The sequence below is a fragment of the Dendropsophus ebraccatus genome, chromosome 9, assembly GCF_027789765.1.
Source record: "Dendropsophus ebraccatus isolate aDenEbr1 chromosome 9, aDenEbr1.pat, whole genome shotgun sequence".
NCBI lineage: Eukaryota > Metazoa > Chordata > Amphibia > Anura > Hylidae > Dendropsophus > Dendropsophus ebraccatus.
In genome coordinates, this window is record NC_091462.1 from 92,618,833 (window position 1) to 92,646,565 (window position 27,733).

At 45.7% G+C, this 27,733-nt stretch overlaps 1 protein-coding gene across 2 annotated transcripts; it reads right to left on the reverse strand.

The window, feature by feature from the left end:
• Nucleotides 1–637: 637 nt before the first annotated feature.
• Nucleotides 638–26,931, reverse strand: LOC138800384 (uncharacterized). 2 transcript variants are annotated; one of them, XM_069982017.1, is made up of 21 exons: nucleotides 26,928–26,931; nucleotides 26,706–26,829; nucleotides 14,035–14,056; nucleotides 13,199–13,217; nucleotides 12,979–13,023; nucleotides 12,485–12,583; nucleotides 11,724–11,762; nucleotides 11,571–11,621; nucleotides 11,261–11,308; nucleotides 11,070–11,117; nucleotides 9,882–9,944; nucleotides 6,268–6,306; nucleotides 5,627–5,677; nucleotides 5,344–5,391; nucleotides 5,153–5,200; nucleotides 4,054–4,104; nucleotides 2,067–2,114; nucleotides 1,713–1,754; nucleotides 1,387–1,419; nucleotides 1,050–1,097; nucleotides 638–895 (listed from the first exon to the last, which is right to left on the reverse strand). In XM_069982017.1, the coding sequence occupies exons 2-20, from the start codon at nucleotides 26,787–26,789 to the stop codon at nucleotides 1,052–1,054; spliced, it is 924 nt and encodes a 307-aa protein (XP_069838118.1). In that variant the 5' UTR covers nucleotides 26,790–26,829; nucleotides 26,928–26,931; the 3' UTR covers nucleotides 638–895; nucleotides 1,050–1,051. The 2 variants fall into 2 exon arrangements, with proteins under 2 accessions (XP_069838118.1, XP_069838119.1); XM_069982018.1 differs by lacking the exons at nucleotides 11,070–11,117; nucleotides 11,261–11,308.
• Between the last annotated feature and the right edge of the window lie 802 nt (nucleotides 26,932–27,733).

Genomic DNA, 27,733 nt, shown 5'->3' on the forward strand with positions numbered 1-27,733 from the left:
CTGCCCCACTGTCTCAGCTCACCGCCCTTATGCCAGGTCAGGAGATGTTGGTAGGAGACGAGACCAAACCAGAAGTGAGATGCCGGAGAGGTAGGAAATGTAACACCTTTTTAGTTACTTAGATAACCCCTTTAAGGGCGCCTCCTCCAGACTCCTCTAGGTGTTGTGAGTGTCCTGTCCTCCAGTTTCTGATGTTAATAGGGGGCTCCTCCTTCCCCCATTTGAGGCAAATAAATCCTCCTGATCTTATGGGCCCCAAATTTGCCTCTAGATGTTACAAGGGGTTATCTGGGGAGCTAAAAAGGTGTTTCCTTTCCCCCCTTACCAGGGTCCCACTTCCAGTTCAGACTCATCTCATCCCAACATCTTCTGACTTGGCTAAGGTCTGAGATAGTAGATCAGGTACTATGGTGTGATCATCACATGTGGGTGAAACTCGCCTCCAGCAGTGGCCAATGTACTCACAGTGTCATGATGACATTGGACAACATTGCTTGTACATTGGCCGCCACCAGTTTCGCACACATGTGACATTCACAACAAAGTACCTGCCCCACTGTCTCAGCTCACCGCCCTTATGCCAGGTCAGGAGATGTTGGTAGGAGACGAGACCAAACCAGAAGTAAGATGCCAGAGAGGTAGGAAATGTAACACCTTTTTAGTTACCTAGATAACCCCTTTAAGGGCGCCTCCTCCAGACTCCTCTAGGTGTTGTGAGTGTCCTGTCCTCCTATTTCCGATGGTAAAGGGGGCTCCTCCTCCCCCATATGAGGTAAATGTTTCCTCCTGATCTTATGGGCGTCTCATTTACCCCTTGATGTTATAGACGCCTCCTCCTCCAGACGACTCCAGATGGTCGGGGTGTCTTCTCCTCACACTGGGGGCGCGATGTTACCTAGATGGGAGATATACCAAGCAAAGTGTTAACAGAATAGAAACATGATGGAACTTTATTAATAATCACAGTTACATATATAATCTCCATATGAAAATACAATCAGGAAACAGTGATCTGCAGCCTGAGGTGTGATGAGATTTTGGTTACTCACTTTTACTCCTCCTGGATGGTGCAGCAGCAGCAGAACAGCGCCCGCAGTCTATAAGGGAAAGAAAACAAGCGTCATGACTTTCCTGAGATCAGACACGTCTTCTGGGGACACAGCAGTGATGGGAGAATAGACTGGAGAGAGGGGCATCAGAGCGATCCTAGTGGGTGGGATACAGGGGGAATATGGCGGCACCATGTAACTTATTTGGCTGTATTCTGTACATGAGGTCTTTGTTGGGTTATTATATGTGACTGGTAATATATAGTGATGACATGAGGAGGTGCAGTGCAGCAATAGCCGTGTGGTGTCATGTAAATGTATCATCACTTATATTTACCTGGATAAGATGGATCTCCTCCTGCTGCTGCTTCTACTGAGGAGAAATGACCAAGAAATGGTCAGAAATAAATGGTTAGTGTAAGAAACCCGAATTACTGAGCAGATTATATAGAAACAATGTAAAGGAAATGTATTCTTGTATCCATCAGCTCCTGCAGCTACATATATTACAGTCAGGACTCAGCAATATAATATTCTCCATTACCCACAATAGAGATATGAGCCCACCACCAAACAGAGCACCCCCTATCCTCTCGCTCTATACAGGATGGGAAATAACAATAATCCCTTGCATTTACAATGTTATAAGCTTTGTTTACTTACCTGGGGATCTCCATGGCCTTCTCCTCTTCTTCCTCTTCTTCTCTGTATATAGAACATGAACCAGCACAGATATAAATATATTGTTATATTACACATTGTATAGCTTATCCTATAGTATAGTATAGTACTATGTATGGCAGCTACTGCCAACAAAGCTATAGCGTGTATGGGGACCTTAATAACTCTCTCACAGTGTCAGCAGTTTGGAATGTGAATATATGCCAGTCAAATAAATGGAAAAATATGATTTTATATCTAACTAAAGCGCCCCTGTCCTGTCCTCCCACCTCTCCTCTCTCTATACTGGATGGTAAAAAACAAATACATGCATCCATAGTACATGTGATTTCTTACCCGTTGATGTCGTCAATCTGGTCCTCTTCCTTCTCTTCCTCCACTTCACTGTATGTAGAACATAAACCAGCTTTTTTATATATATGTATATATGGACATTTATTAAAGGGGTTGTCCGGCGCAAAAAAATTATTCACAGAATAACACACATTACAAAGTTATACAACTTTGTAATGTATGTTATGTCTGTGAATGGCCCCCTTCCTTGTGTCCCACCACGGATCGGAGACCGTGGTCGGCACGTGACAGGTATGTATAGCGCACCACACTTCCGGGTACACGGGTGGGGGTGGTGGGACACGGGGAAGGGGGCCATTCACAGACATAACATACATTACAAAGTTGTATAACTTTGTAATGTGTGTTATTCTGTGAATAATTTTTTTGCGCCGGACAACCCCTTTAAGACCGGTGTAAATCTAGCAGGACTAAGGGCCCTATTCCACCGGACGATTATCGTTTGCATAATCGTTAACGATTAAAGATCTCAAACGATCGCTATTGCGAAAGACCGGAAAACGTTCACTCATTTCCATGGAACGATAATCGTTACTTATGATTGTAATTGCGATAGTTTTTCTTCGCTATTTATTCGCTATTGCGTTCGTATCTATTGCGAACGACCGAACGATGTCTTATTCAATGTGAACGATTTGCGAACGTTTTGCGAACGAGCAACGATAAAAATAGGTCCAGGTCTTATAAAGCGATCAACGATTTCTCGTTCGGTCGTTAATCGTTAACTGCATTTCAACCGAACGATTATCGTTTAGATTCGTACGATTTAACGATAACCTGAACGATAATCGTCTGGTGGAATAGGGCCCTAAATTAGTCCCCAAAGGAGACCACACCTTCTCAAGCCCCTTATGTCTACAATGCCACAGAAAAGGCAAAAAACTGAGATTTTTCCATTGTGTTCGCATGGGCCGCACATTCATATATCTGACCCATAGTTTTTGGGCATATGCAGGGCCGTATTTTCCACTATGCACACGTGGTCTGGTACCTAGGGCAGCACCTTGCAGGGGGGCAGCACCAGGGAGCAGCGGGGAGGAAACAACTTTTTTGTTTTTATTTTTTTAGTCCTCCACCTCGCTTTAGACTTGCCAGTAAATCTATCTGGTGTCTTTTCAAAGGGGGAAGGCCGGTATGGTGGTATTGTTCAGGTCTGGTATGGCGGTGTTATCTAGTCAAAGTATGGCCATATTGGTCAGGTTTGGTATGGCGGTGTTATCCAGTCACAGTATGGCGGTATTGGTCAGGTTTGGTATGGCGGTGTTATCCAGTCACAGTATTGCGCTGTTGGTCAGGTTTGGTATGGCGGTGTTATCCAGTCACAGTATGGTGCTGTTGGTCAGGTTTGGTATGGCGGTGTTATCCAGTCACAATATTGTGGTGTTGGTCAGGTCTGGTAGGGTATGGCCGTGTTATCCAGTCACAGTATGGCGGTGTTATCCAGTCACAGTATGGCGCTGTTAGTCAGGTTTGGTATGGCGGTGTTATCCAGTCACAATATTGTGGTGTTGGTCGGGACTCGTATGGCGGTGTTATCCAGTCACAGTATGTCGGTGTTGGTCAGGTTTGGTGTGGCGGTGGTAAATGTGAGGCCTGGAGCTATTACCTACCAATCCACCAATCCTGTGGTGAGAATTCCCTCAGACAATATGTAGACGGCTCTAATCATTGATGCAATGTGGAAATTTGCTTATGTTTTAAGCAGTTAAAAACTGTAAAATAAACTATTTATACAATGTTTCTACAAGTAGAGAAATGCATTTGGCTGAAACCACTCTCCCTTACACCCCCCAAGATGGGGCGTCTTCAGGTTTAGTGCCTAGCGCAGCAGCAGCTGGTAATACGACCCTGGGCACATGTAGATATACAGAGTTTCAGGTGAGGAGTTTATGAGCACTGATGCCATTGGACTCCTATATCCACCCAGAGAATACAGATGGGTGGTTGTATCTCTGCTGCTTCTACTTACATGATGGTCTCCAGGCTCGGGATCTGCAGGCCCAGTGGGTTCTTGTCATCCCTGTAACAGAGAACAGATGTTTGGTTTCAGAAAATATTATTTATTGTTCTCTTTCAAGAAGAACATGAATTTCATTGCCAATATTTATTAACCCCTTGTTGTCACTGCCAGTTTCCCCCTTATCATCGTTGCCCTGTTTTTCAATTCTGACATGATGAACTTATTACATGGCAGAAACTTATTACATGGCAGTAACTTATTACATGGCAGTAACTTATTACATGGCAGTAACCTTTTTTATGTATCTAAGTGATTCTGAGGTTTCCATGACACATCGGGCTTTATCTAAGTATTAAATTTTCGTTGATACATTTAATGTTTTTTGTAAAACAAAAATTCTTGAACAGCTAGCATTTAAGATGACATTCTCTACTTGTATACAAAAGATAACTTTTGCTGTTATTTTGCAAAAAATTTATCTACTATGGGAAAAACACCACAAAAATCTAACAAAAGAAAAAAATGTAATTTTAATGCAAGTAATGTAAAATTTTAAATAACTCCAAACACTAATTTTCGTAGGCGTCTTGTTTAAAAGTGGCACTCTAGCGAAAAATGTGTTCTAGTTAACTAATGTCACAAAGTTATACAGATTTGTAATTTACTTCTATTTAAACATCTCAAGCCTTCTAGTACTTATCAGCTGCTGTATGTCCTGTAGGAAGTGGTGTATTATTTCCAGTCTGACACAGTGCTCTCTACTGCCACCTCTGTACCTGAGAGGAACTGTCCTGAGCAGTAGAAATTCCCAATAGAAAATCTCTCCTGCTCTGAACAGTTCCTAAAGCAGACAGAGGTGGCAGCAGAGAGCACTGTGTCAGACTGGAAAGAACACACCATTTCCTGCAGGACATACAGCAGCTGATAAGTACTGGAAGACTTGAGATGTTTAAATAGAAGTAATATAGAAAACTATATAACTTTCTGACACCAGTTTGTTTGAAAGAAAAAACTTTTGCTGCAGTGTGCAGTGTTCCTTTAAGACGAGACCCCCCCCCCCCCTTACGAACATGTTTATGTGGCTGATATTTTGCTATGAGATACTTACTCCCAATCCTCCATGTCCTCCGCGTCCTTGCTGGTGTCGTCATCGCTCCTGTTAGTGATAGAATAGAGAAGACAGAAAATATAATTTTATCTCTACCTAGAGCGCCCCCTGTCCTGTCCTCCCACATCTCCTCTCTCTATACTGGAAGGAAAGAAACAAAACTTGCAGTCACAGTACTTGTGATTCCTTACCTGTGGATCTCCTCAGTCCAGTCCTCTTCCTCCTCTTCCTCCTCTTCACTGTATGTAGAACAATGTAAATAAGGGGACATTTATTAAGGACATTGTAAATCCGGGGGGCCCTGTACCTGCCACACGGTGGGTGCAGAAATCTATATCTGCTCTGGAGCCGGTGTAGATTTCTGCCATGACTTACCTCTGTTTTTAGGCGTAAGCCATTATATTAGTTATAAAAGGAGGCCGCACCTTCTCTCCGCCTCTTCAGAAAAGGCGACAATCTGCTGCTTCTACTTACATGATGGTCTCCAGGCTCGGGATCTGCAGGCCCAGCGGGTACTTCTCATCGCTGTAACAGAGAACAGATATTTGGTTAGGATCATTGTTACTTTGTCCCATTTAAAACTTTCAGAATTTTCAATTCTCACATGATTAACTTGGCAGAAACTTTTTTTATCTAAGTGATTCTGAGCTCATTTTCTAATCTGCCCCCATAAAGGAGAACCCCAGTGGGAAAAAAAGTTTTTAAATCAACTTCTGTTAAAATGAACTTAGAATTTAAAAATGTGATTTCTTTTTTTCCCCATTTTCTCTTTTAGTCATGTTCTGTACATAGCAGCCGGTGTTGGCAGAGAAATGCAACTCAGTATATTCCCTGATTCTGCAGTTTTTAGATGTGTCACATACGTGGCCCTAGAGCGCTACCTGTCTCACACATAGGTCTTACACACCAAGCAGCACCTAGTGGCCCCTGTCATTTAGGATATTATATAGGCCTCATATCAGTTTGCAGAGGACTTAGGGGGCTAAAATACTTCTGTGTGACAATTGAGGTTTTTATTGGTGCATTCTGGGCCCCATGTGACTCTCTGATCCCTCTTTATTCCATGCTGTTATGGGGTGAAGCAGGTACATGCTTTTTTCATGTAGTGTGAATACCTGTAAATCCACGGTGCGTTCATCACCTTCTTCTTCCACCTATCACATGACAAGAGAAAAAAATTATATAGGGGATATTAGTCAGTCCTATGTGCCGCCTATTGGGGGAGGTTTCATCCAAACTAGAAAATTAGAAATACACTGGCCTAGATTTATTAAAACAGATGATCCGGCTTTGACCCCTTCAAGACTGAGCCCATTGATGCCCGGATGTCCGGGTCAGATTAATGCAATGTTCCTCCTCGCCTTCTAGGAGCCATAGCGCTTTTATTTTTCCACCTACAGGGCTGGTTGGGGTGTAATTTTTTTGCGCCATGATCTTTAGTTTTTATTAATATCATATTGGTGTAACAGAAAAATTTTGATCGCTTTTTATAAAATTTTTTCTGATATATAATTTAAAAAAATCAGCAATCCTGGTGTTTTTCCCCCATTTACGCCATTCTCCGTGTGGGAACATTAATGTTCTATTTTAATAGATCGGACAATTCCACACGCTATATTATAATATGTGTATTTATTTATTTTTTTTATATTTTTATTTTTAAAATGGGCAAGGAGGTATAATAAACTTTTATTGGAGGGGTTAAAAGGTTTTTTTTAATACTTTTAAAAACTTTTTTTTTATTATTATTATTTTTTTTACACTTTTTTTTTATTTAAAACATGCAAGCATTAGATTGCATATACTGATCAATGCTATGCCATAGCATAGCATAGATCAGTGTTATCGGTGATCTATGCACAGAGCCTGCCTGAGAGCAGACTCTATGCATAAATCACCTATCCGACAAGACGGAGGTAAGTGACTTAACCCCGCCTGTCGGTAAAAGAGATCGCCATGCTGCGCGATGCTTTAGATCACGGCGTTTAAGGGGTTAATGACAGACAGCTGTGCGATCGCAGATGCCTGTCATTATGCTGGGCTCCCGGGACACTGATGTGTGTGGGATCGCTCTCACTGCAGCGGTCCCACACACATCAACCCCCTTAGTGTACATTCTTACTACACGGGGTATGTGCAGTAGGTACGCATATATACAAATTACTAACGTGAAGGGGTTAAATGTGTTGTTAGCAGCGGGCATTGGGATTGCAGTGATTTCCCTGGATTTCTGGCCCTGGGCCCTGGATCTTTGCACACAGATGCGGTCAGGGAGAATAGTAGACAGGGAGCGGTCAGTTCCCTGCTCAGCCAGTTACTCACAGCATGCAGATACCTCAGGCCTGCAGCCTATGATCCGCCAGCATGTGATCCCTGCATGAATCTACATGATGAGATGACGTCTTTCAGGTGTTTTTGTATTATTTTTGTGACAATTGTGAACAAAATCCTGGTTAAAGTATGTTTGAAGTACAATATCTGAGTACACCTTTGATGAAAAATATGTAACAAGATTTTTTTTTTAACTAATGGACATTTTTTACCATACCCAAGGTGATGTTGTAAGGCGTCAGATCCCTCCTTTGTGCCTGAAAGTGTCTTAAAGGCGTGGCCTAACCTCTGAAGTGCCACCCCTTCCCTAGCCCTGCTTCCCTCCTTAGACCCTCCCCTACCATCTTGACTGTTGTTTTGGCTTGGCCGTCAGTCATGATGATAGAGGAGACTTAGTTAAGACTAGGGGTCCTATTCCACAGGCCGAGCAGGGCCCGATCAACGATGTACACGAGCACCGATCTGCTAGATCGGCGCTCGTTTACTGGGCCTATTCCACGGCCCGAAAATCGTTTAGTGAGGGCTGCAAGGACATCGTTACCGGTGACCTTGCAGCGCTTGTTTCATACATTACCTGTCCAAGCGCAGGTCTCCTCCTTCTCCCGATCCCGCGCCGCAGCAGCTTCGGAGCGGCTTGTTTGAACTGACAGACCGCTCAGCCAATAACTGGCCACAGCAGTCCTGGCCAGTTCAGTTCAGACAGGCTGCTCCAAAGCTGCTGCGGCGCGGGACCTGGAGGAAGAAGAAGAAGACCTGCGTCTGGACAGGTAATGTATGGTGCAGCTGAAATCGCCCATCGCGCACCGCTATTCCATGTAGCCATGCGCGGGTAGCGACCGATGATTTTAGGTTTGAACCTAAGTGAACGATCAGACGATGACACGATCATCGGCTGATCGTTCTCTCTATTCCATGGAGCGATAATCGGGTATCACCTGACCAGCTGGGCCCCGCCTCCTGGACACAACTAAGAGTTTGAATTTGAAGAAATTCAGTGCCTGGAAATATCGCCTTGTGTATGTCTAATTGGTTTGTACTCCTGTATCCAGCTCTGTCTGTGGTTTATATTTATTGGCATTCTTTTTATTTGCACTAAAATGTCGGAGCCAGATGTTATGTGAAAGTCTCTACTAGGGATGGTCCGAACCGAGTTCGGTTCGGGTCTGTACGAACTCGAACCCTCGGTAATGATTCCCGCTGTCTGCCCGCTCCGTGCAGCGGGCGGATCCAGCGGGAGGACCGCCTGGAAAAATGGGATGCAGCCATAGCCATAGGCTGTATCCCATTTTTCCAGGCGGTCCTCACGCTGTATCCGCCGGCTGCACGGAGCGGGCAGACAGCGGGAATCCGATGCCGAGCGTTCGGGTTCATCTGAACCCGAACCTCGGCAGGTTCGGACCATCCCTAGTCTCTACAATCAATGCTTTGTACTTCTTGGTGTTTTCTTCACTTTGTGACTTTGGTGAGTGCTCTAGGTACAGTGTCTTTTCTTTATATACATGTATGTGTTGTGTTTTGTTACGGTTTTTATTTTTCACATTATAATTCATGTGATTGAGGCCGACTTCACACCATGGCAGTTTTTGGGAAACGGCCACTGCAGTTTTTGAGCCAAAGCAAGGAGTGGATCCGGCAGGGAGGAGACATATAAGTGCCGCCTTTCTTTTACCCATTACTTTTAATCCACTTCTGGTTTTGACTTAAAAATTGCAGCGGCAGTATTCCACAAACCTGTGGGGAAACACTGTGTGAATCCAGCCTCAAAGAGAGACCAATGATCACATGATCTACTATGGGAAAAACACCACAAAAATCTGACAAAAGAAAAACATGTACTTTAATCAAAATGCTACAAAGTTTACTAAAAGAAAATGAAAGTAATGTAAAATTTTAAATAACTCCAAACACTGTAATTTTCGTAGGCTTGTTGTTTAAAGGGGCACTCCAGAGAAAAATGTTTTATTTCAAATCAACTCATGTCAGAAAGTTATTCAGATTTGTAATTTACTTCCTTTCAAAAATCCTAAGCTTTCTAGTACTTATCAGCTGCTGTATGTCCTGCATGAAGTGGTGTATTCTTTCCAGTCTGGCACAGTGCTCTCTGCTGCCACCTCTGTGCCTGACAGGAACTGTCCTGAGAAGTAGCAAAATCCCCAAAGAAAACCTCTCCTGCTCTGGACAGTTCCTGACACAGACGGAGGTGGCAGCAGAGAGCATCATGTCAGACTGGAAGGAATACACCACTTCCTGCAGGACATACAGCAGCTGATAAGTACTTGAGGACTGGAGATTTTTAAATAGAAGTAATTTACAAATGTATTTAACTTTTTGACACCGGTTTGTTTAAAAGAAAAAAAAAACTTTTTTGCTTGTGTACCCTTTTGGATGAGATACTTACTCCTCAAAGTCCTCATCATCCTCTGTGTCCTCCTCGTCCTCCTCACTGATGTTGTCGTCGCACCTGTTAGTGATAGAATAGAGAAGATAGTGAAAACCTAACACACATTAGAGACTCATTCACACCATGACATCAATTTTCTGAAAATGTCTTAAGCAGTAGAAAATCCCCAGAGAAAACCTCCCCTGCTCTGAACAGTTCCTGACACAGACAGAGGTGGCAGCAGAGAGCACTTTGTCAGACTGGAAAGAAAACACCCCTTCCTGTGGTAAATTTTGGTTGATACATTTGATGTTTTTTTGTAAAAAAAAAAATAATTTTTAAACAGCTAGCATTCACACATGGCCACAAAACCGGCCACTGCAATTTTTGAGCCAAAGCCAGGAGTGGATCCGGCTATTTCTTTTACCCATTACTTTTAATCCACTTCTGGTTTTGACTCAAAAATTGCAGCGGCCGTATTCCACAAATGGGGAAACACAGAGTGAGTCCAGCCTCAAAGAGAGACTAATGATCACATGATCTACTATGGAAAAAACACCACAAAAATCTGAAAAAAAAAAACCCAAACATGTAATTTAAACAAAATGATACAAAGTTTATTAGAAGAAAATGCAAGTAATGTAAAATTTAAAATAACTCCAGATACTGTAATTTTCGTAGGCTTCTTGTTTAAAAGGGGCGCTCCAGCGAAAAATGTTTTCTAATCAACAGGTGTCAGAATGTTATACAGATTTGTAATTTACTTCTTTTCAAAAATCTCAAGCATTCTAGTACTTATCAGCTGCTGTATGTCCTGTAGGAAGTGGTGTATTATTTCCAGTCTAACACAGTGCTCTCTGCTGCCACCTCTGTCCCTGACAGGAACTGTCCTAAGCAGTAGAAATTCCCAATAGAAAATCTCTCCTGCTCTGGACAGTTCCTGACGCAGACAGAGGTGGCAGCAGAGAGCACTGTGTCAGACTCGAAAAAACACAACATTTCCTGCAGGACATAAAGCAGCCAATAAGTACTGGAAGACCTGAGATGTATAAAAAAAAAAGTAATATAGAAAACTATATAACCTTCTGACACCAGTTTGTTTGAAAGAAAAAACTTTTGCTGCAGTGTTCCTTTAAGACGAGACCCCCTCCCCCCCCCCCCTACAAACATGTCTATAGGACTGAAATTTTACTATGAGATACTTACTCCCAATCCTCCATGTCCTCCGCGTCCTTGCTGGTGTCGTCATCGCTCCTGTTAGTGATAGAATAGAGAAGACAGAAAATATGATTTTATCTCTACCTAGAGCGCCCCCTGTCCTGTCCTCCCACATCTCCTCTCTCTATACTGGAAGGAAAGAAACAAAACTTGCAGTCACAGTACTTGTGATTCCTTACCTGTGGATCTCCTCAGTCCAGTCCTCTTCCTCCTCTTCCTCCTCTTCACTGTATGTAGAACAATGTAAATAAGGGGACATTTATTAAGGACATTATAAATCCGGGGGGCCCTGTACCTGCCACACGGTGGGTGCAGAAATCTATATCTGCTCCGGAGCCGGTGTAGATTTCTGACATGACTTACCTCCGTTTTTAGGCGTAAGCCATTATATTAGTTATAAAAGGAGGCCGCACCTTCTCTCCGTCTCTTCAGGCCCCTTACCTCTGTCATATGCCACAGAAAAGGCGACAATCTGCTGCTTCTACTTACATGATGGTCTCCAGGCTCGGGATCTGCAGGCCCAGCGGGTACTTCTCATCGCTGTAACAGAGAACAGATATTTGGTTAGGATCATTATTACTTTGTCCCATTTAAAACTTGTAGAAAATGTTATTTAATGCTTTTTTCATGTAGTGTGAATACCTGTAAATCCACGGTGCGTTCATCACCTTCTTCTTCCACCTATCACATGACAAGAGAAAAAAATATAAAGGAGATATTAGTCAGTCCTATGTGCCGCCTATTGGGGGAGGTTTTATCCAAACTAGAAAATTAGAAATACACTGGCCTAGATTTATTAAAACAGATGATCCGGCTTTGACCCCTTCAAGAATGAGCCCATTGATGCCCGGATGTCTGGGTCAGATTAATGCAATGTTCCTCCCCGCCTTCTAGGAGCCATAGCGTCTTTATTTTTCTACCTACAGGGCTGATCTCTAGATTTTATTTACATCATATTGGTGTAACAGAAAAATTTTGACCGCTCTTTATAAATTTTTTTCTGATGTATAATTTTTAAAAAATCAGCAATCCTGGTGTTTTTCCCCCTTATAAGGGTTTTTTAATACTTTTCAAATCTTTTTTATTTTTTTTACACTTTTTTTACTTTAAAAGGAACCTGTCACCCTCCGTGCCGGGGTGAAGGCCGCGCGACCCCCCACTAGAGCCCTGGATACTTACCTCATCTCGCCAAGTCCCATTCCTGGGGCCGGTCCCGAGACAGAGATATCCTTGTCTGAAGCCCAGCGGGCGCGCTGCTGAGATGAGTCCGATGCCCATAGAGAATGAATGGAGCCGTCATTCTCTATGGGCGGTTGACTCATCTCCCCGCCCCTCGCAGACATGTCTATGTGACTGATGTAACAATTATATTACTATATTATATTTCACTATGAAATAATTACTCCTCAAAGTCTTCATCATCATCCGTGTCCTCCTCGTCCTCCTCGTCCTCCATGTCCTCCACGTCCTCCTCGTCCTCCTTGCTGATGTCCTCCTCGCTCCTGTTAATGATAGAATAGAGAAGATAGTCAAAACCTAACACACATTAGAGACTCATTCACACCATGACATCTATTTTCTGGCAGAACTTTATCAAGAGAAATGAAATGTCCTAAGCAGTAGAAAATCCCAACAGAAAACCTCCCCTGCTCTGGACAGTTCCTGACACAGACAGAAGTGGCAGCAGAGAGCACTGTGTCAGACTGGAAAGAATACACCACTTCCTGCAGGACATACAGCAGTTGATAAGTAATGGAAAACTTGAGAGTTTTAAATAGAAATAATTTACAAATAACTTTCTAACAGCAGCTTGTTTAAAAAATTTTTTTTACTGGAGTTCCCCTTTAAAACGAGACCCCTCCCCTGAAAACATGTTTATGTGATATGAGATACTTACGTCCAATCCTCCTCTTCCTCCACGTCCTCCTCATCCTCCTCGCTCCTGTTAGTGATTTAATAGAGAAGATAGTAAAAACCTAACACGCATTAGAGACTCATTTACACCATCAGTTTATTCAGAGACGTCCTCTCAGCAATCCTGCAGTGATGATCGGTGTCTATAGGGGAGGAATTACGGGGTCACACAAGTTTTACATTTTCAGTAAAGATTTACTTACCCAAAATCCGATTCTTCCTCTAAAGTAAAGAAAAAAAAAGAAAAATCGTTAGTTTTAAATGTTATATAAAATAATAATAATTTTCCCTATTTGCCTTAGATTTAGGGACGTGCTTTATATATTGTAGAGACACAAACTGTAGTTGGGAAATTTTAAACCCTTTTTTTTTCATTCTAAATGACAGAACTCCATAATATTTTTGTCACCATAACAATAAGGCGGCTTGTTTCTTGCAGAACAAGTTGCCCCCTGTTCTTTTCTATATACTATTATATTGTAAGGTGATATAAAATATTTTTTTGTGAACAATATCCCTTAATTTTGCCCTTTTGAGGATTGTTACGGATCTTCCGGCATACAATGTGTCTTTTAAAGGAGAAGTCCGGCGTTTTTTAAAATTCATCAGCACTTACCTCTCCCTGTGCCCGCTGTTAGCGGTGGGACCGGCCTCGGGACCCCCCCGGAAGGCGTTTTCCCCTGAGTTGTGATGATGTCAGAGGAAAAGGCCTGTCCCAGCTGATGGACTGGCGGCTCAGCGAATCAATGACTGGGGTGGTGTCCCGCCCCCCTTCAATGACTGGCTGAGTGACCAGTCCATCAGCCGCCTCGTGTTGTATCAGCGCTGGAGATACTGAAGCCCGGTGAGAGTCCTGAGGCAGGTCTGCCGCTCACCATGGGCACCGGAGAGGTAAGTTCCTACTTGTAATCAATTTCCCCCTGCCAGCTGCTGAATTTTATAAAATGACGGTCTTCTCCATTAACCTTATGATGTAACATGTGATGAGATGTCAGACATGAAATCTACAAAGATGATATTATAGACGGGAGACACTCACCCTCGATGTTGTCCTGTCCTCCCTGAAATAGGAAATAGAGAGAGTAAGCAGAGTGCGATGCTATATTGTATAGAACAGTCAGGTTACCTTGATGACACTGGATGGGACTGATTCCTCATCCTATTACCCAGGATTATTATCCCCCAATCAGGCAGATATTGCCCTGTGTTATAGTTCCATCAGTGTGCGGCTTGTGGGCTGATTCCTTATATACCTCCTCCATGTAGTTGTGTCCATGGTGGGATGTGACCCTGTAATCCCATTGATACAAGTCACTATAACCACTGAGCTGCTGTGCTGAGCAGGAAATGTCCTTCTGTACATCTCAGCTATTTGCTTGGATGTTATAGGGTGCGGGGGTGGGGGATTATTAAAGGGGTTATCCAGGAATAGAAAAATGGTAAATTCTTCCAAAAACAGCACCAAACTTGTCCTCCGGTTGTGTGGTATTGCACCTCAGTCCCTGTGATGTGAATGGAGCCGACCTGAGAGCAGGTAAGGTGCTGATTTTGGGAGAAGTTAGATCTGTTTTTTCTATTCCTGGAAATCCTCATTAATATTTATCTGGACTCTTATAGCTGTGTTTATACTGTTCCTTTTGGAACATCTCGGATCCGAGATGGAAGATAACATGGTAACATATATGTGTAGTGAGCTATGTGACGCTTGTATGTGTGTATGTGGGCTTAGGAGGTGTCAGCGTCCCTATAAGACTGACAACACTGGGACACAATAACATACATGGATCTGGTTGTAGATCCTTTTTTTTACCTCGTTTTATTGATAAATAGTTGGAAAGTAATCAAAGCAGAAACAATGTAGGAAGATATAGAAACAATGGCAACATGGCCTAAATTGTAAGACAATTACCGAGATGCGTATTGTCACAGCATAGCTAACTAACATATCCACTAACTCCAGGTAGCTGTATCCTGGAACCGAGTGTTATCCAGTGCTACCCAAACACTAACAGGTAATAGAGGTATCAGTCAGTCATATGACGCAGAGTCAGCCTATTATTGTGAGGAGGGAATAGAAGAGGCAGGCGGGGGGGGGGGGGGGGGGGGGTCAGAGGAGACACATCCCAAATCTTATGGTGTTTATTGGGGCATTATCTGTGCTTATAAACTACCTCCTCATACGGTGTGATGTTATTATTTAGGTTCCTCCACATACCCACAGTGGGTGTTCTAGGATCCATCACAACGCTATAGCTTTCCTAGCCGTGTAGGAGGATGAGAAGGTGATGAGGCCAGTCCTCCTCCTCCAGCACACCACTGGTATTCATATAATAGCTGCACCACCTCTGCCCAAAAACGGGTAATGGTCGGGCAGTAGGTAAGAAGTGGAAATCCACTGCTCCAAGTAAAATATAAAGTCTTATATAAAGACCCGTATCATGTGCCAAGAGTCAAAATATAAAGACTCGTATCATGTGCCAAGAGTCTCCGGGTGAGTGATGGCATTTTGGGCAGGAAGGCGTCAGTATACGCCCCATGTGACATAGTCGGACAGGTTTCAGATATGCCTGATGAACTATATACAACTGAATCAGCCTCACCACCGTCATCATCCAGGATAGGAATCAGCGACTTCCACCTATCCATAGCTGGCAGAGGTGTCCCAGCCACAGTAGCATCAGTCAGATGTGAGTATAGGGAGGATATTAGGCCTCCTGGGCCTTGGGATCTAATAATACCAGTTATAGGATATGAGGAAAGTGCGGTGTTTGGAGAAGGAAGGAGTGTAGAGCGGCGTAACTGCAGAAACCTATACAAATATGGGTGTGTGTGGAATACCAAATGGATCCCTAATGGATGCAAAATCTTTCACAACCCCATCACTATATAGATCCGAGATGTATTGTACCCCATGGCGGTCCAAGTAGTTCCCATCCTCAAGTGTTCGCAGCCAAGTGTGGGAGGGCTGAGTTGCCCAACAGGGGCGATTCAAGTGGGACATCACCAAAGTCCAAAATGGACCTGGCAGCCGTCCATATCTTCCTAGCTCCTCTGTGGGCAGGTAAGAGGCGGCACGAGGAGTCGTAGGGGAGTGTAGAAAGGACTACAGCGACACAGACGCAAGAAAATCGTGTAAATATATTCCAGAGAATCCAGGTGTTTGCAGGGGCCCGGGGGCCCGGAAATGTAAGCTGTCCAGCTATGTAGTAGAGATAAATGGTTGGCTCGGCCATACCAGCATTGTGTTTGGGTCGCTGCTATTTGGCCGTCTGCAGCTTGGACCTAAAGGAGCCCCAAATGAATTTTATGATAATAGAGTCTAATTCTGAGAAGAAAGTTTTAGATAAGGGAACATATATATGCTGAAGGACATACAGACATTTGGGCAGGACCATTATTTTTACAACTTTAACCCGTTCCACAACCAATAAAGGAAGGGAGGAGCACTGTTTAAATTTCTCTCTAAAATGACATAGAAGTGGGTCCACATTTACAGGCAGGACCTGTGAGAATTGGCTCGTGATGTGTATTCCCAAATACTTATAACTGCCAACCCCCCTCAGTCCCTCCACCGCCTGTCCCATAAGATGGCTGCTTGTAGGTTCTTATGCACATTTACCATTTCCATCCCGCTTGCATTTCACTGAGTGACATTTCCAGCAATGGTCTGCAGACAATCTGCGCTGAGCCTTGTACACCTCCTGCACTCACTATTTTATTGCATCATTTTTGACCGCGTCATTTTATGCAGTTTTTTTCCAAGGGTTTTTAGTGTTTCAGAGCGGCGCACTTGTTCCTCCGCATGACGTCATTTCATCGCTCACCACCTGCAGGAGAATACGGGCAGCGGCTAGAGGGGAGAGAAGAGGACCTGGGCAGCATGGGAGCAGAGAAAAGGTGAGTGGGATGTTTATTTTTTATATTTGAGACAGACACTGGGGGTTAACTAGAGCCACCAGGGGCATGAATGGGGTTGGAGTTAACTAGATGCACCAGGGGCATGACTGGGGGCAGGTTTAACTAGAGGCACCAGGGGCATGACTGGGGGGGAGGTAACTAGAGCCACCAGGGGCATGACTGGGGGGGAGGTAACTAGAGCCCCCAAGGGCATGACTGGGGGGGGGGGGGGTTAACTACAGCTACCAGGAGCATCAATAAGGGGTTAACTAGAGCTAACATCAAAAAGGGGTTAACTAGAGCGACCGGGGACATCACTGGGGGTTAACATTAGCGATCAGGGGCATCACTGGGTTTTATTAGGAGTACCAGGGGCATCACTGGGGGTTTATTAGGACTACCAGGGGCATCACTGGGGGTTTATTAGGACTACCAGGGGCATCACTGGGGGTTAACTCTTGCTACCGGCCATCACTAAGGATTCACGTCATATACTAGAGGCATCACAGAGGGTTAACTACAATAGCAGGGGCATGAGGCGAACAATACTTTGTCTTGCCCCATGTGTTGCTAACCCACGCTATAAACTGCTGCGCACAGTATGCAGCCCTCGAATGATTTTATTAATGCCCGAGTGGCCCTCAGGGCCGGCCTTTGGGGTGTACGATCTGTGCGCTTGCACAGGGCGCCTCACTCCCGGCCAGCTAGGGGGCGCCTCGTCAGACAGAGCTGCACTGCACATCTAACTTACATATAGCAGTTAGATGTGCTGTGTGTCTGCAGGACCGCCCCCCCCCCCCAGCTGGCGGCCTCCCCTTATCCCATAGTGGTTCGGTCTGGGCGCTCCTGCAGACACACAGCACATCTAACTGCTGTTACTAAGTGAGGTGTGCAGTGCAGCTGTCTGCCGGAGCGCCCGTGCCTGGCCGGGTGGTGGATACTGTGGGGCGTCTCCTGATAATAGGGTCTGGTCTCAGCCAGAGAAGAGAGGGAGAGGGGGGCGGTCGGGGAGACCCTGGGGCTTCCACCAGATTGAAACCAGAAGCAGGTTCAGTCCATTAGGAGAGAGTGGGGAGAAGCTGTGTGTGCACCATAACCCTCCTTATACAGGTGCATATAAGAATGGAGAACATGCAGCATTCCAGTATAGGCTGCACATTCTCCATCTCCTGCATTCCTCCGGAGATTCCTCCTTCCTCCACTGTCGGGTCAGAGAGGAGGGGGAGGGACTAACAGTACAGCAGCCTGATGGGGCCAAACAGCAGCTCTGCACCCTGAAGCCTCATGCTGCCTGCTCTGTGCTGTGCATTCCCTGTCTCCTCCTCTCAGTGTCCCCCTCATCTCCTCTCAGTGTCCCCCTCATCTCCTCTCAGTGGCCCCCCTCATCTCCTCTCTGTGGCCCCCCTCATCTCCTCTCTGTGGCCCCCCTCATCTCCTCTCAGTGTCCCTCCTCATCTCCTCTCAGTGTCCCCCCTCATCTCCTCTCTGTGGCCCCCCTCATCTCCTCTCAGTGTCCCCCCTCATCTCCTCTCTGTGGCCCCCCTCATCTCCTCTCTGTGGCCCCCCTCATCTCCTCTCAGTGTCCCCCCTCATCTCCTCTCTGTGGCCCCCCTCATCTCCTCTCAGTGTCCCCCCTCATCTCCTCTCTGTGGCCCCCCTCATCTCCTCTCAGTGTCCCCCTCATCTCCTCTCTGTGGCCCCCCTCATCTCCTCTCTGTGGCCCCCCTCATCTCCTCTCAGTGTCCCCCTCATCTCCTCTCTGTGGCCCCCCTCATCTCCTCTCTGTGGCCCCCCTCATCTCCTCTCAGTGTCCCCCCTCATCTCCTCTCTGTGGCCCCCCTCATCTCCTCTCTGTGGCCCCCCTCATCTCCTCTCAGTGGCCCCCCTCATCTCCTCTCAGTGTCCCCCCTCATCTCCTCTCAGTGTCCCCCTCATCTCCTCTCAGTGTCCCCCTCATCTCCTCTCAGTGTCCCCCCTCATCTTTTTCAGTGTCCCCCTCATCTCCTCTCAGTGTCCCCCTCATCTCCTCTCAGTGTCCCCCTCATCTCCTCTCAGTGTCCCCCTCATCTCCTCTCAGTGTCCCCCTCATCTCCTCTCAGTGTCCCCCTCATCACCTCTCAGTGTCCCCCTCATCTCCTCTCAGTGTCCCCCTCATATCCTCTCAGTGTCCCCCTCATCACCTCTCAGTGTCCCCCTCATCTCCTCTCAGTGTCCCCCTCATCTTCTCTCAGTGGCCCCCTCCTCCCCATAGTGCTGCCCCCCCCCTCCCCTCCTCCAGCTGCATTCTTGTTCCTGCTTCTTACCCCTCCACAGCAGCCCCATGTTGGATGGAGAAGGTCTGACAGGTGAAAGAATTGCATGACAGATCCAGCCCAGAGGTCAGTGTATTGTATGATTGTGGGTAAATGTGTGTGATTCTGTATGTATGTGGTGTGTGTGTATGTATGTATGCTATTGTATGTGTAAGGAGTAGGAAGATATGTTTGGGGTAGGGTCACTTGTGGTTTATCTGCTGCAAATTTTGCAAATGAAATGTCTGTGTGGTAAATGTGCCCCATATACAGGAGCAGCAGATGGGATAAGAAATCCCATCTATACAAGGCTATGTTCACACAACGTATATTTTCATAAAACCACGGCCGTTATATAACAGCTGTGATTTATACGAAAATATACGTTACCTTGCTGTGTATGGGATCCCAGCCGGAGCGTATACACATAGTACATTTATACATACACATCGTATACACTCCGTCTGGGATCCCTAGCGGCACCATAAACAACTGACATGTCATTGAATAGCGGCCAAAGAAAAGCCTGTCAGTGCACACAGTGGAGCTAGCAGCTACGGCCGCTCGCTCCATAGAGTGCTGGGGGGAGTTCTGATGTGGGCGCGTACGGATTTGCCCGCATTAGAACTCTGCGGCCCTAAAGATCATCTGGCTGGTCCTGCAGTAGCGGCCGGGATGATCGTTTCAGAGACCGGCCGTTCCGTGGCCTGGCCTGGTCATGGAATGGCCGGTCTCTTACAAAGTGTGCACATAGCCAAACACAGCATGACAGTTTTCATCTGGGAAATACAGTGGATTTATTGCGGATTTTCCCATTTAATTCCTAAGATTGTCAAAATATGCAATAAATCCTCTGTGCTGCACATTTTCCTGTAGAAACACTGCAGATCCCCACTGCTAACAGCACGGGAACGGCGCAGAGAAAGGTAACAGACATAGCTTCTTACTCTGTGCCCCGTGCCCAGTAGGGGGCTAGATGAATCTAACATGCGGATTTCCTGGTATCGAAACTTTATGTTAAACTGCGCTATTATGCAGTTTAACATAAAGTATAGCGCAGAGAACACGGCTGGCAGCTATATGAGCGCCGGCCGTGTTCTCTGTGTGCCGCCCCCTGCTCCCACCTGTCACCTCCTCAGCGCGCACCCTCTTCCCTCGTCGGCGCCAAATTCAAATAGCCGGCACATAGCTATTGCTAGTGCAGGCTATGTAACTATATAGATGCCGCTGTCACACTGACAGCGGCATTACCCCCCTCCTGAGCCCGCTCCATATACAGCGGGGGTCGGCTACTGTGTGTAGCAGACCCCCGCTGCTAATGACTGCGGGCAGAGCAGGGTCACGGGATGGAGAGGGAGAGCGGTGTCCGGGAGAGGAGAAGGCTGGAGCAGGGGTCGGCAGGAGATGCAGCCACTACATCTGCACCGGACTATGAGGTGGTGGGGGCGGCAGGAGTGTGAGGAGGCGGGAGGCCGGGCCGGCAGGAGACTCCGGAGCAGACACAATGTGGGGGGTTTACAGTCGGCCTGACTCTGACTGGGAGGGGGAGGGGGGCTGTAACCTGCAGATCACAGACAAATCCAGGTCACCGGTAAGCATGACCTGACACCAGGAATAGTAAAACTACAGCCCCCATCATCCCCCCTGCTGGCTGGTGTGTGTTATATGGCTACAACCCCCATCATCCCCCCTGCTGGCTGGTGTGTGTTATATGGCTACAACCCCCATCATCCCCCCTACTGGCTGGTGTGTTATATGGCTACAACCCCCATCATCCCCCCTGCTGGCTGGTGTGTTATATGGCTACAACCCCCATCATCCCCCCTGCTGGCTGGTGTGTTATATGGCTACAACCCCCATCATCCCCCCTGCTGGCTGGTGTGTGTTATATGGCTACAACCCCCATCATCCCCCCTACTGGCTGGTGTGTTATATGGCTACAACCCCCATCATCCCCCCTGCTGGCTGGTGTGTTATATGGCTACAGCCCCCATCATCCCCCCTGCTGGCTGGTGTGTTATATGGCTACAACCCCCATCATCCCCCCTGCTGGCTGGTGTGTTATATGGCTACAGCCCCCATCATCCCCCCTACTGGCTGGTGTGTTATATGGCTACAACCCCCATCATCCCCCCTGCTGGCTGGTGTGTTATATGGCTACAACCCCCATCATCCCCCCTGCTGGCTGGTGTGTTATATGGCTACAACCCCCATCATCCCCCCTGCTGGCTGGTGTGTGTTATATGGCTACAACCCCCATCATCCCCCCTGCTGGCTGGTGTGTTATATGGCTACAACCCCCATCATCCCCCCTGCTGGCTGGTGTGTTATATGGCTACAGCCCCCATCATCCCCCCTGCTGGCTGGTGTGTTATATGGCTACAACCCCCATCATCCCCCCTGCTGGCTGGTGTGTTATATGGCTACAGCCCCCATCATCCCCCCTACTGGCTGGTGTGTTATATGGCTACAACCCCCATCATCCCCCCTGCTGGCTGGTGTGTGTTATATGGCTACAACCCCCATCATCCCCCCTGCTGGCTGGTGTGTGTTATATGGCTACAACCCCCATCATCCCCCCTACTGGCTGGTGTGTTATATGGCTACAACCCCCATCATCCCCCTGCTGGCTGGTGTGTTATATGGCTACAACCCCCATCATCCCCCCTGCTGGCAGGTGTGTTATATGGCTACAACCCCCAGCATCCCCCCTGCTGGCTGGTGTGTTATATGGCTACAACCCCCATCATCCCCCCTGCTGGCTGGTGTGTTATATGGCTACAACCCCCATCATCCCCCCTGCTGGCTGGTGTGTTATATGGCTACAACCCCCATCATCCCCCCTGCTGGCTGGTGTGTTATATGGCTACAACCCCCATCATCCCCCCTGCTGGCTGGTGTGTTATATGGCTACAACCCCCATCATCCCCCCTGCTGGCTGGTGTGTGTTATATGGCTACAACCCCCATCATTTCCCCTGCTGGCTGGTGTGTTATATGGCTACAACCCCCATCATCCCCCCTGCTGGCTGGTGTGTGTTGTATGGCTACAACCCCCATCAGCCCCCCTGCTGGCTGGTGTCTGTTATATGGCTACAACCCCCATCATCCCCCCTGCTGGCTGGTGTCTGTTATATGGCTACAACCCCCATCACCCTCTGATTGTTAAAGTATTACATGACTACAACCCCCATCCTCCCCGATAGCAGTTGTGTGTTACATGACTACAACCCCCATCACCCTCTGATTGTTAAAGTATTACATGACTACAACCCCCATCCTCCCCGATAGCAGTTGTGTGTTACATGACTACAACCCCCATCCTCCCACCTGATAGCAGTTGTGTGTTACATGACTACAACCCCCATCCTCCCACCTGATAGCAGTTGTGTGTTACATGACTACAATCCCCATCCCTGGCAGCTGAAGTGTTATTGTCCATACTACCTGTCACTTTCGGTAAACCGAGCAAGTGCAGAAACCACCCAATTCAGTACCCCATAAAAAGATGGTACTAAATAAAACTACAGATCACAGCGCAAAAAATTACCCTCACCCCCCAGCCAGACAGGCGGAGAGATAAAAAAAGTGAGTCAGAGTTGGGCAAGTTTTTATTTATTTTAAATAATGGGGACTTTATTTTTAAAGTAATAAAATTAGGGAACATAAATTGGTTCGTACTGACCTGAACCTGGGGGAGGGGGGACATTTCTATTCTTATGTTTTATTTTGTTTGTTTTTTTTCTTAAATATAATTTTTTAAGTATCGAATTGGTATCGAGCATTGGAAAAAAAAAGTTGGTATCGCTATCGAACTCAAAATTCTGGTATCGTGACATCACTACGCCAGAATATGTTTTTGATCGCTGAGTCTCCCCACACAGCTCCTCACTCCATCAACATTGCACTGGTCCCCAGTGTGGTCTCCAACGCTTGTAATTCTATGGCTCTGGGTCTCATGCTGGAGTCGGGTGATATGGAGACAGTGGAAGGCTCCTCCCCTAATGCATACGTGTGCTGGGGTGAATGAACTGCTGCTCAGAAACATATTCTGGTGACAAATTCTAAAATAAAGTTTATTAGTAAAGTGGCATATAGCCTGTATGCGGCGTATGATGTGTGTATATATATATATATATATATATATAACTGTGTGTGGCATATGACATGTACCCTGTGCGTGGCATATGACATGTACCCTGTGTGCTGGCCGGTTATCAGTGCATTACTCTATAGAGATAACACTGCTGTGTCAGGTCAGTATTGTAGTCAACACATAATATTTGTCCAGCATATGGGCTGTTGTATATCATAGGATGCCCACTGCTGTGTGTTTTAAGCCTTACGGTACAGGCACACATACCATATCTGCTACAGATTTTACACAGCCTTTAGGTGCTTTCTGTGATCTTTACTGCTTTAGAAATATTACAAGACTTCAACCCCCAGCATACCCTGATAGCTGTAATATTACAGGACTACAACCCCCATCATAGCCTGATAGATGATATATTACAGAACTACAACCCTCAGCATAGCCTGATAGATGATATATTACAGAACTACAACCCTCGGCATAGCCTGATAGCTCAAATATTACAGGACTACAACCCCCAGCATAGCCTGATAGATGATATATTACAGAACTACAACCCCCATCATAGCCTGATAGCTGAAATATTAGAGGACTTCAACCCCTAGCATAGCCTGAGAGCTGATATATTACAGGACTACAACCCCCAGCATACCCTGATAGCTAAAATATTACAGCACTACAACCCCCAACATAGCCTGATATCTGATATATTACAGGACTATAACCCCCAGCATACCCTGATAGCTTAAAAACTACAACTCCCATCATGCCTGGACAGCTAAAGCTTTGGATTTGGCTGTCCAGGCATCATGGGAAACATAGTTTTGCAACAGCTGGAGGGCCGCAGTTTGGAGACCCATGTACTAGCTACTATCTATTAGCTACAAAGCTGCGGACAGTGACGACAGCTGCTACTATCTACATCCCCCTACAGTCTGTGACTCTCCCTTGTGGTTATAACAATAAATAGTGGCATTTTTCCTGCCATAGATTTCTATAGATGGAAAACAACATGTGTGTGTGTGATACCATTTATTCCACCAGGTGGTCAGTAGAAATCCTTGCGTCCCATGAGAGAAGAATCACATGAATTGTAATGAAAAAGATGCAGAGGGAAAGCACCAAATAATAATACATCTGTACTGTTACAATCCCAGGACGTTGCATGATCTATATTGGCCGTGTGTACGGCGTTCCATATTTCCCCATTGATTCCCAGGTGATATCCGGACACAGCATTTATTTATTTATTTTAACTTTCTTTATTAATTTTCCAATATACAAGAAACAGGGTTGTAGAACAGTAAAAAGTATTCATAGACAGAATATAATGGCATCAATAAAATAACCTTCATAACATGTGAAATCACGTAATATAAGAGTGTGGTGGTGCGACTAGTGTAAGGCAAGATCATATCATGTAACATAGAAACACATGCCTTATGTGCACACAGGTAAGTATTACAGCACTGTTCCATAGGGGGAGGACAAACAAGGTGGGTGGAAGTGGGGAGGGGGGTTGGGGATGTGGGGGGAGGGGAGGGAAAACAAGAGCAGGGAGGGAGAAGTAGGAGGGAGGGCTAATAAAAAGAACCAAAACATGTCAACCAGACAGTACTAATGTATAGAAGAAAGTGCCGATACTTTAAGGTGGTGATAATGAGGGAAGAATTGCAGGTAAGTGTAATAGCAAGGCCCTTAGGTCCAATAATAGATAAGGTAACACCCGTGGTGCGGCCAGGCATTCCCTCTTGTAGCTATCTGTTCTGAATGCTGGAAATGTTTCCATTGTGTTGTTATATTGCACTGAGACTATTATCTGGTTGATGTCTGGAACTGTATCAGATTTCCAATTTTTCGCCATTGTTAATCTCGAAGAGGTAAGAACATGGCAAACAATGGTAAGGGGAGGCAGGGGCAGCGTATCAAGCCGTAGGGACAGTAGTGCTACCTCCGGGCCCCATATAGGAGGGAAGTGACGCAGTTCTTGGATGTCAGTGTAGAGTTGGGCCCAAATCGGTTGAATAAGGGGACAAGTCCACCAGATGTGGAGTAATGTTCCTACCTGTCGCTTACATCTCCAACATGTGGAGGAGACTTGTGGATGTATTAGGGAGAGGCCATATGGAGTATAATACCGTGGATGTATTAGGGAGAGGCCATATGGAGTATAATACCAACGGTATAAGAGGGTAAGGGAACATCTGTCAATCGGAGCGGCCGGACACAGAATTTTTTAGACACTGATTATGGTTTATTCCCATTTTATGTGATTCCTGCTGCATTAAAGGGATACTTTGAGGAAAAACTTTTTCTTTCAAATCAGCTGGTTTCAGAAAGTTATATAGATTTGTATTTTACTTTAAGTTACAAATCTCAAGTCTTCCCATACTTATCAGCTGCTGTATGTCCTGTAGAAAATGTTGTTTTCTTTTCAGCCTGACACAGTGATCTTTCCTGCTTTGGACAATTCCAGTCACGGACAGAGGTGGCAGCAGAGAGCACTGTGTCAGACTGGAAAGAAACAACATTTCCTGCAGGACATACAGCAGCTGATAAGTATGGGAAGAGTTGAGGTTTAGAAATGGAAGTAAATTAAAAATCTATATCACTTTCTGAAACCAGTTGATTTGAAAGGAAAATATTTTCGCTGGATAACCCCTTTAAGGCTTTTGCCTCTTGCTGAATGTGATGCATTTTACTCCAATACAATCCACTGTAAGAATAAAACATGAAACACCAATCTCTATAAATCTTCCCCCAATGTGTAACCCCCATGTGTAAGCCTATGTGTGTGTCAGCCTAGCCTTACACTATGGGCTCTACAGTATAGCAGCTATTGGCCAGTAAGTGTATGTGAGACCTGACAACAAATCACTGTGCATTGTACTATATACTGTATATATATATATTTATGTAACATGACAGATCATACAGCAGATCCTGATCCAGTGATCACTGCAGGGACATCTGGATAAAGTCTTAGGCCCGGCCCATGGCTTATGTTTGCTCTGTGATTTCCCTCTATATCTCCACCTTATAGGAATATATTCCTTTCTATGTCAGCAGAGGTGGTGGAGATCACATAGCACACACAGTGCATGAGCCCGGCCATAGACCCCACCCACCACCCAGCAGTTATCATGGCCCAACTAAGCCCCGCCCCCTGCAGGGAGATGCCAGAGTGACAGTTGGAAATGGCTGAACATGGGGAATATGTCCCATCATGTGATCAGGGAGGAGTTTCTACAGGTACAGGACCCCCCACAATGTGCACAGCCCCATCTCTATACAAACACCCCACAGTGTATCCTATCTGCTCTAATCCCCTGTGTATTGTGTCCTGTACATATAACCCACCCTGGTGACCACCTAGTCAGTCCCCTTCCTTTCCTAACCCTGTATTGGATGGTACATTGTGACTTACATATCGCCGATAGACTACTGGAAAGTCCATGTCCTCTAGGGGCTGGTCCATATCCAAGTAGACGATGTTCGGCTCCTCCTCCATCTCAAAATCCTCAGTCTGTCGCAAATGTCGCAAAATCCGCCTATGTTTGTGAGAAAATGAAACATTATATGGAGAAAATTGATTAAAAATGCAAAAAAAACAACAAAATACCAGGAGCCCATGGATACGCATACTTACACTCCAACTCCTAACAATGGTCTGAAGTCTCCTGTGTATGTCATCAAGATGCCATTGTTTGTTTTTTCAATAATCTTTATTTAAACATTTTCCCTATACAAAAGGTTGTAGTGAGCGTATAATGTGATATCATACTATACTATTTTATTATTAGTTTTATTTAAGGACAATAAGTGATTGTTATTAGTAATTATTATTACACATCTCCCAATACTTTCCTGCCTGCTCGGCCTGTGTACGGCTCAGGTCACTGTGGGGTTTAGTGGTTACATCCATCTTGACCATTGTGCACAGTTTCCCATAGGCGGCCATTATATATGTATATTGAGAAGTCCAGTCCCCTACACCAGGGTTTCTCAGCCCGCAGTACACGTACCACAGGAGGTACACCACACAGGATGAGGGGGTATGCAGGAGGTGTCAGGGGTAAAAAAAAAACCACAATAATTTACTTTGGTTATAGAGGCGTTGTATCCGGCTACAGGGGGCACACTGTATACGGCTACAGCAGATTCTGCATCTCATCCAGGTGGCATATCTAGCTGCAAAGGGGCATTGTGTCTGGCTACAGGGGCCATTGCTGAGTATAGAGAACATTATCAATAGCTACAGGAACGTTGGGGGAGATTTATGAACAGGGGATTTTTCTAGCTGTGGTCTATTTCTGCTGTGGCAAGAATAAACTGGTCTATTTAAAGTGCAATTTACTATCAGGGATAAGCCTGGTCTATTTTCTGTGGTGCTGATTTGTTTGGCTCAGAATTGTCTCAAAATAGTCTCATTGGCCCTGGTTTGCCTCCTAGGTA

Excerpts from the sequence above, each read along its gene's own strand:
- LOC138800384 (XM_069982017.1), bottom strand. The coding sequence starts at position 26,789 with ATGGAGGAGGAGCCGAACATCGTCTACTTGGATATGGACCAGCCCCTA. Across the intron at positions 9,945-11,069 it reads GAGGACATGGAGGATTGGGA|GTGCGACGACAACATCAGTG; the intron begins GTAAGTATCTCA and ends TATCACTAACAG. Across the intron at positions 4,105-5,152 it reads GAGGACATGGAGGATTGGGA|GGATGACAAGAACCCACTGG; the intron begins GTAAGTATCTCA and ends TCTCTGTTACAG.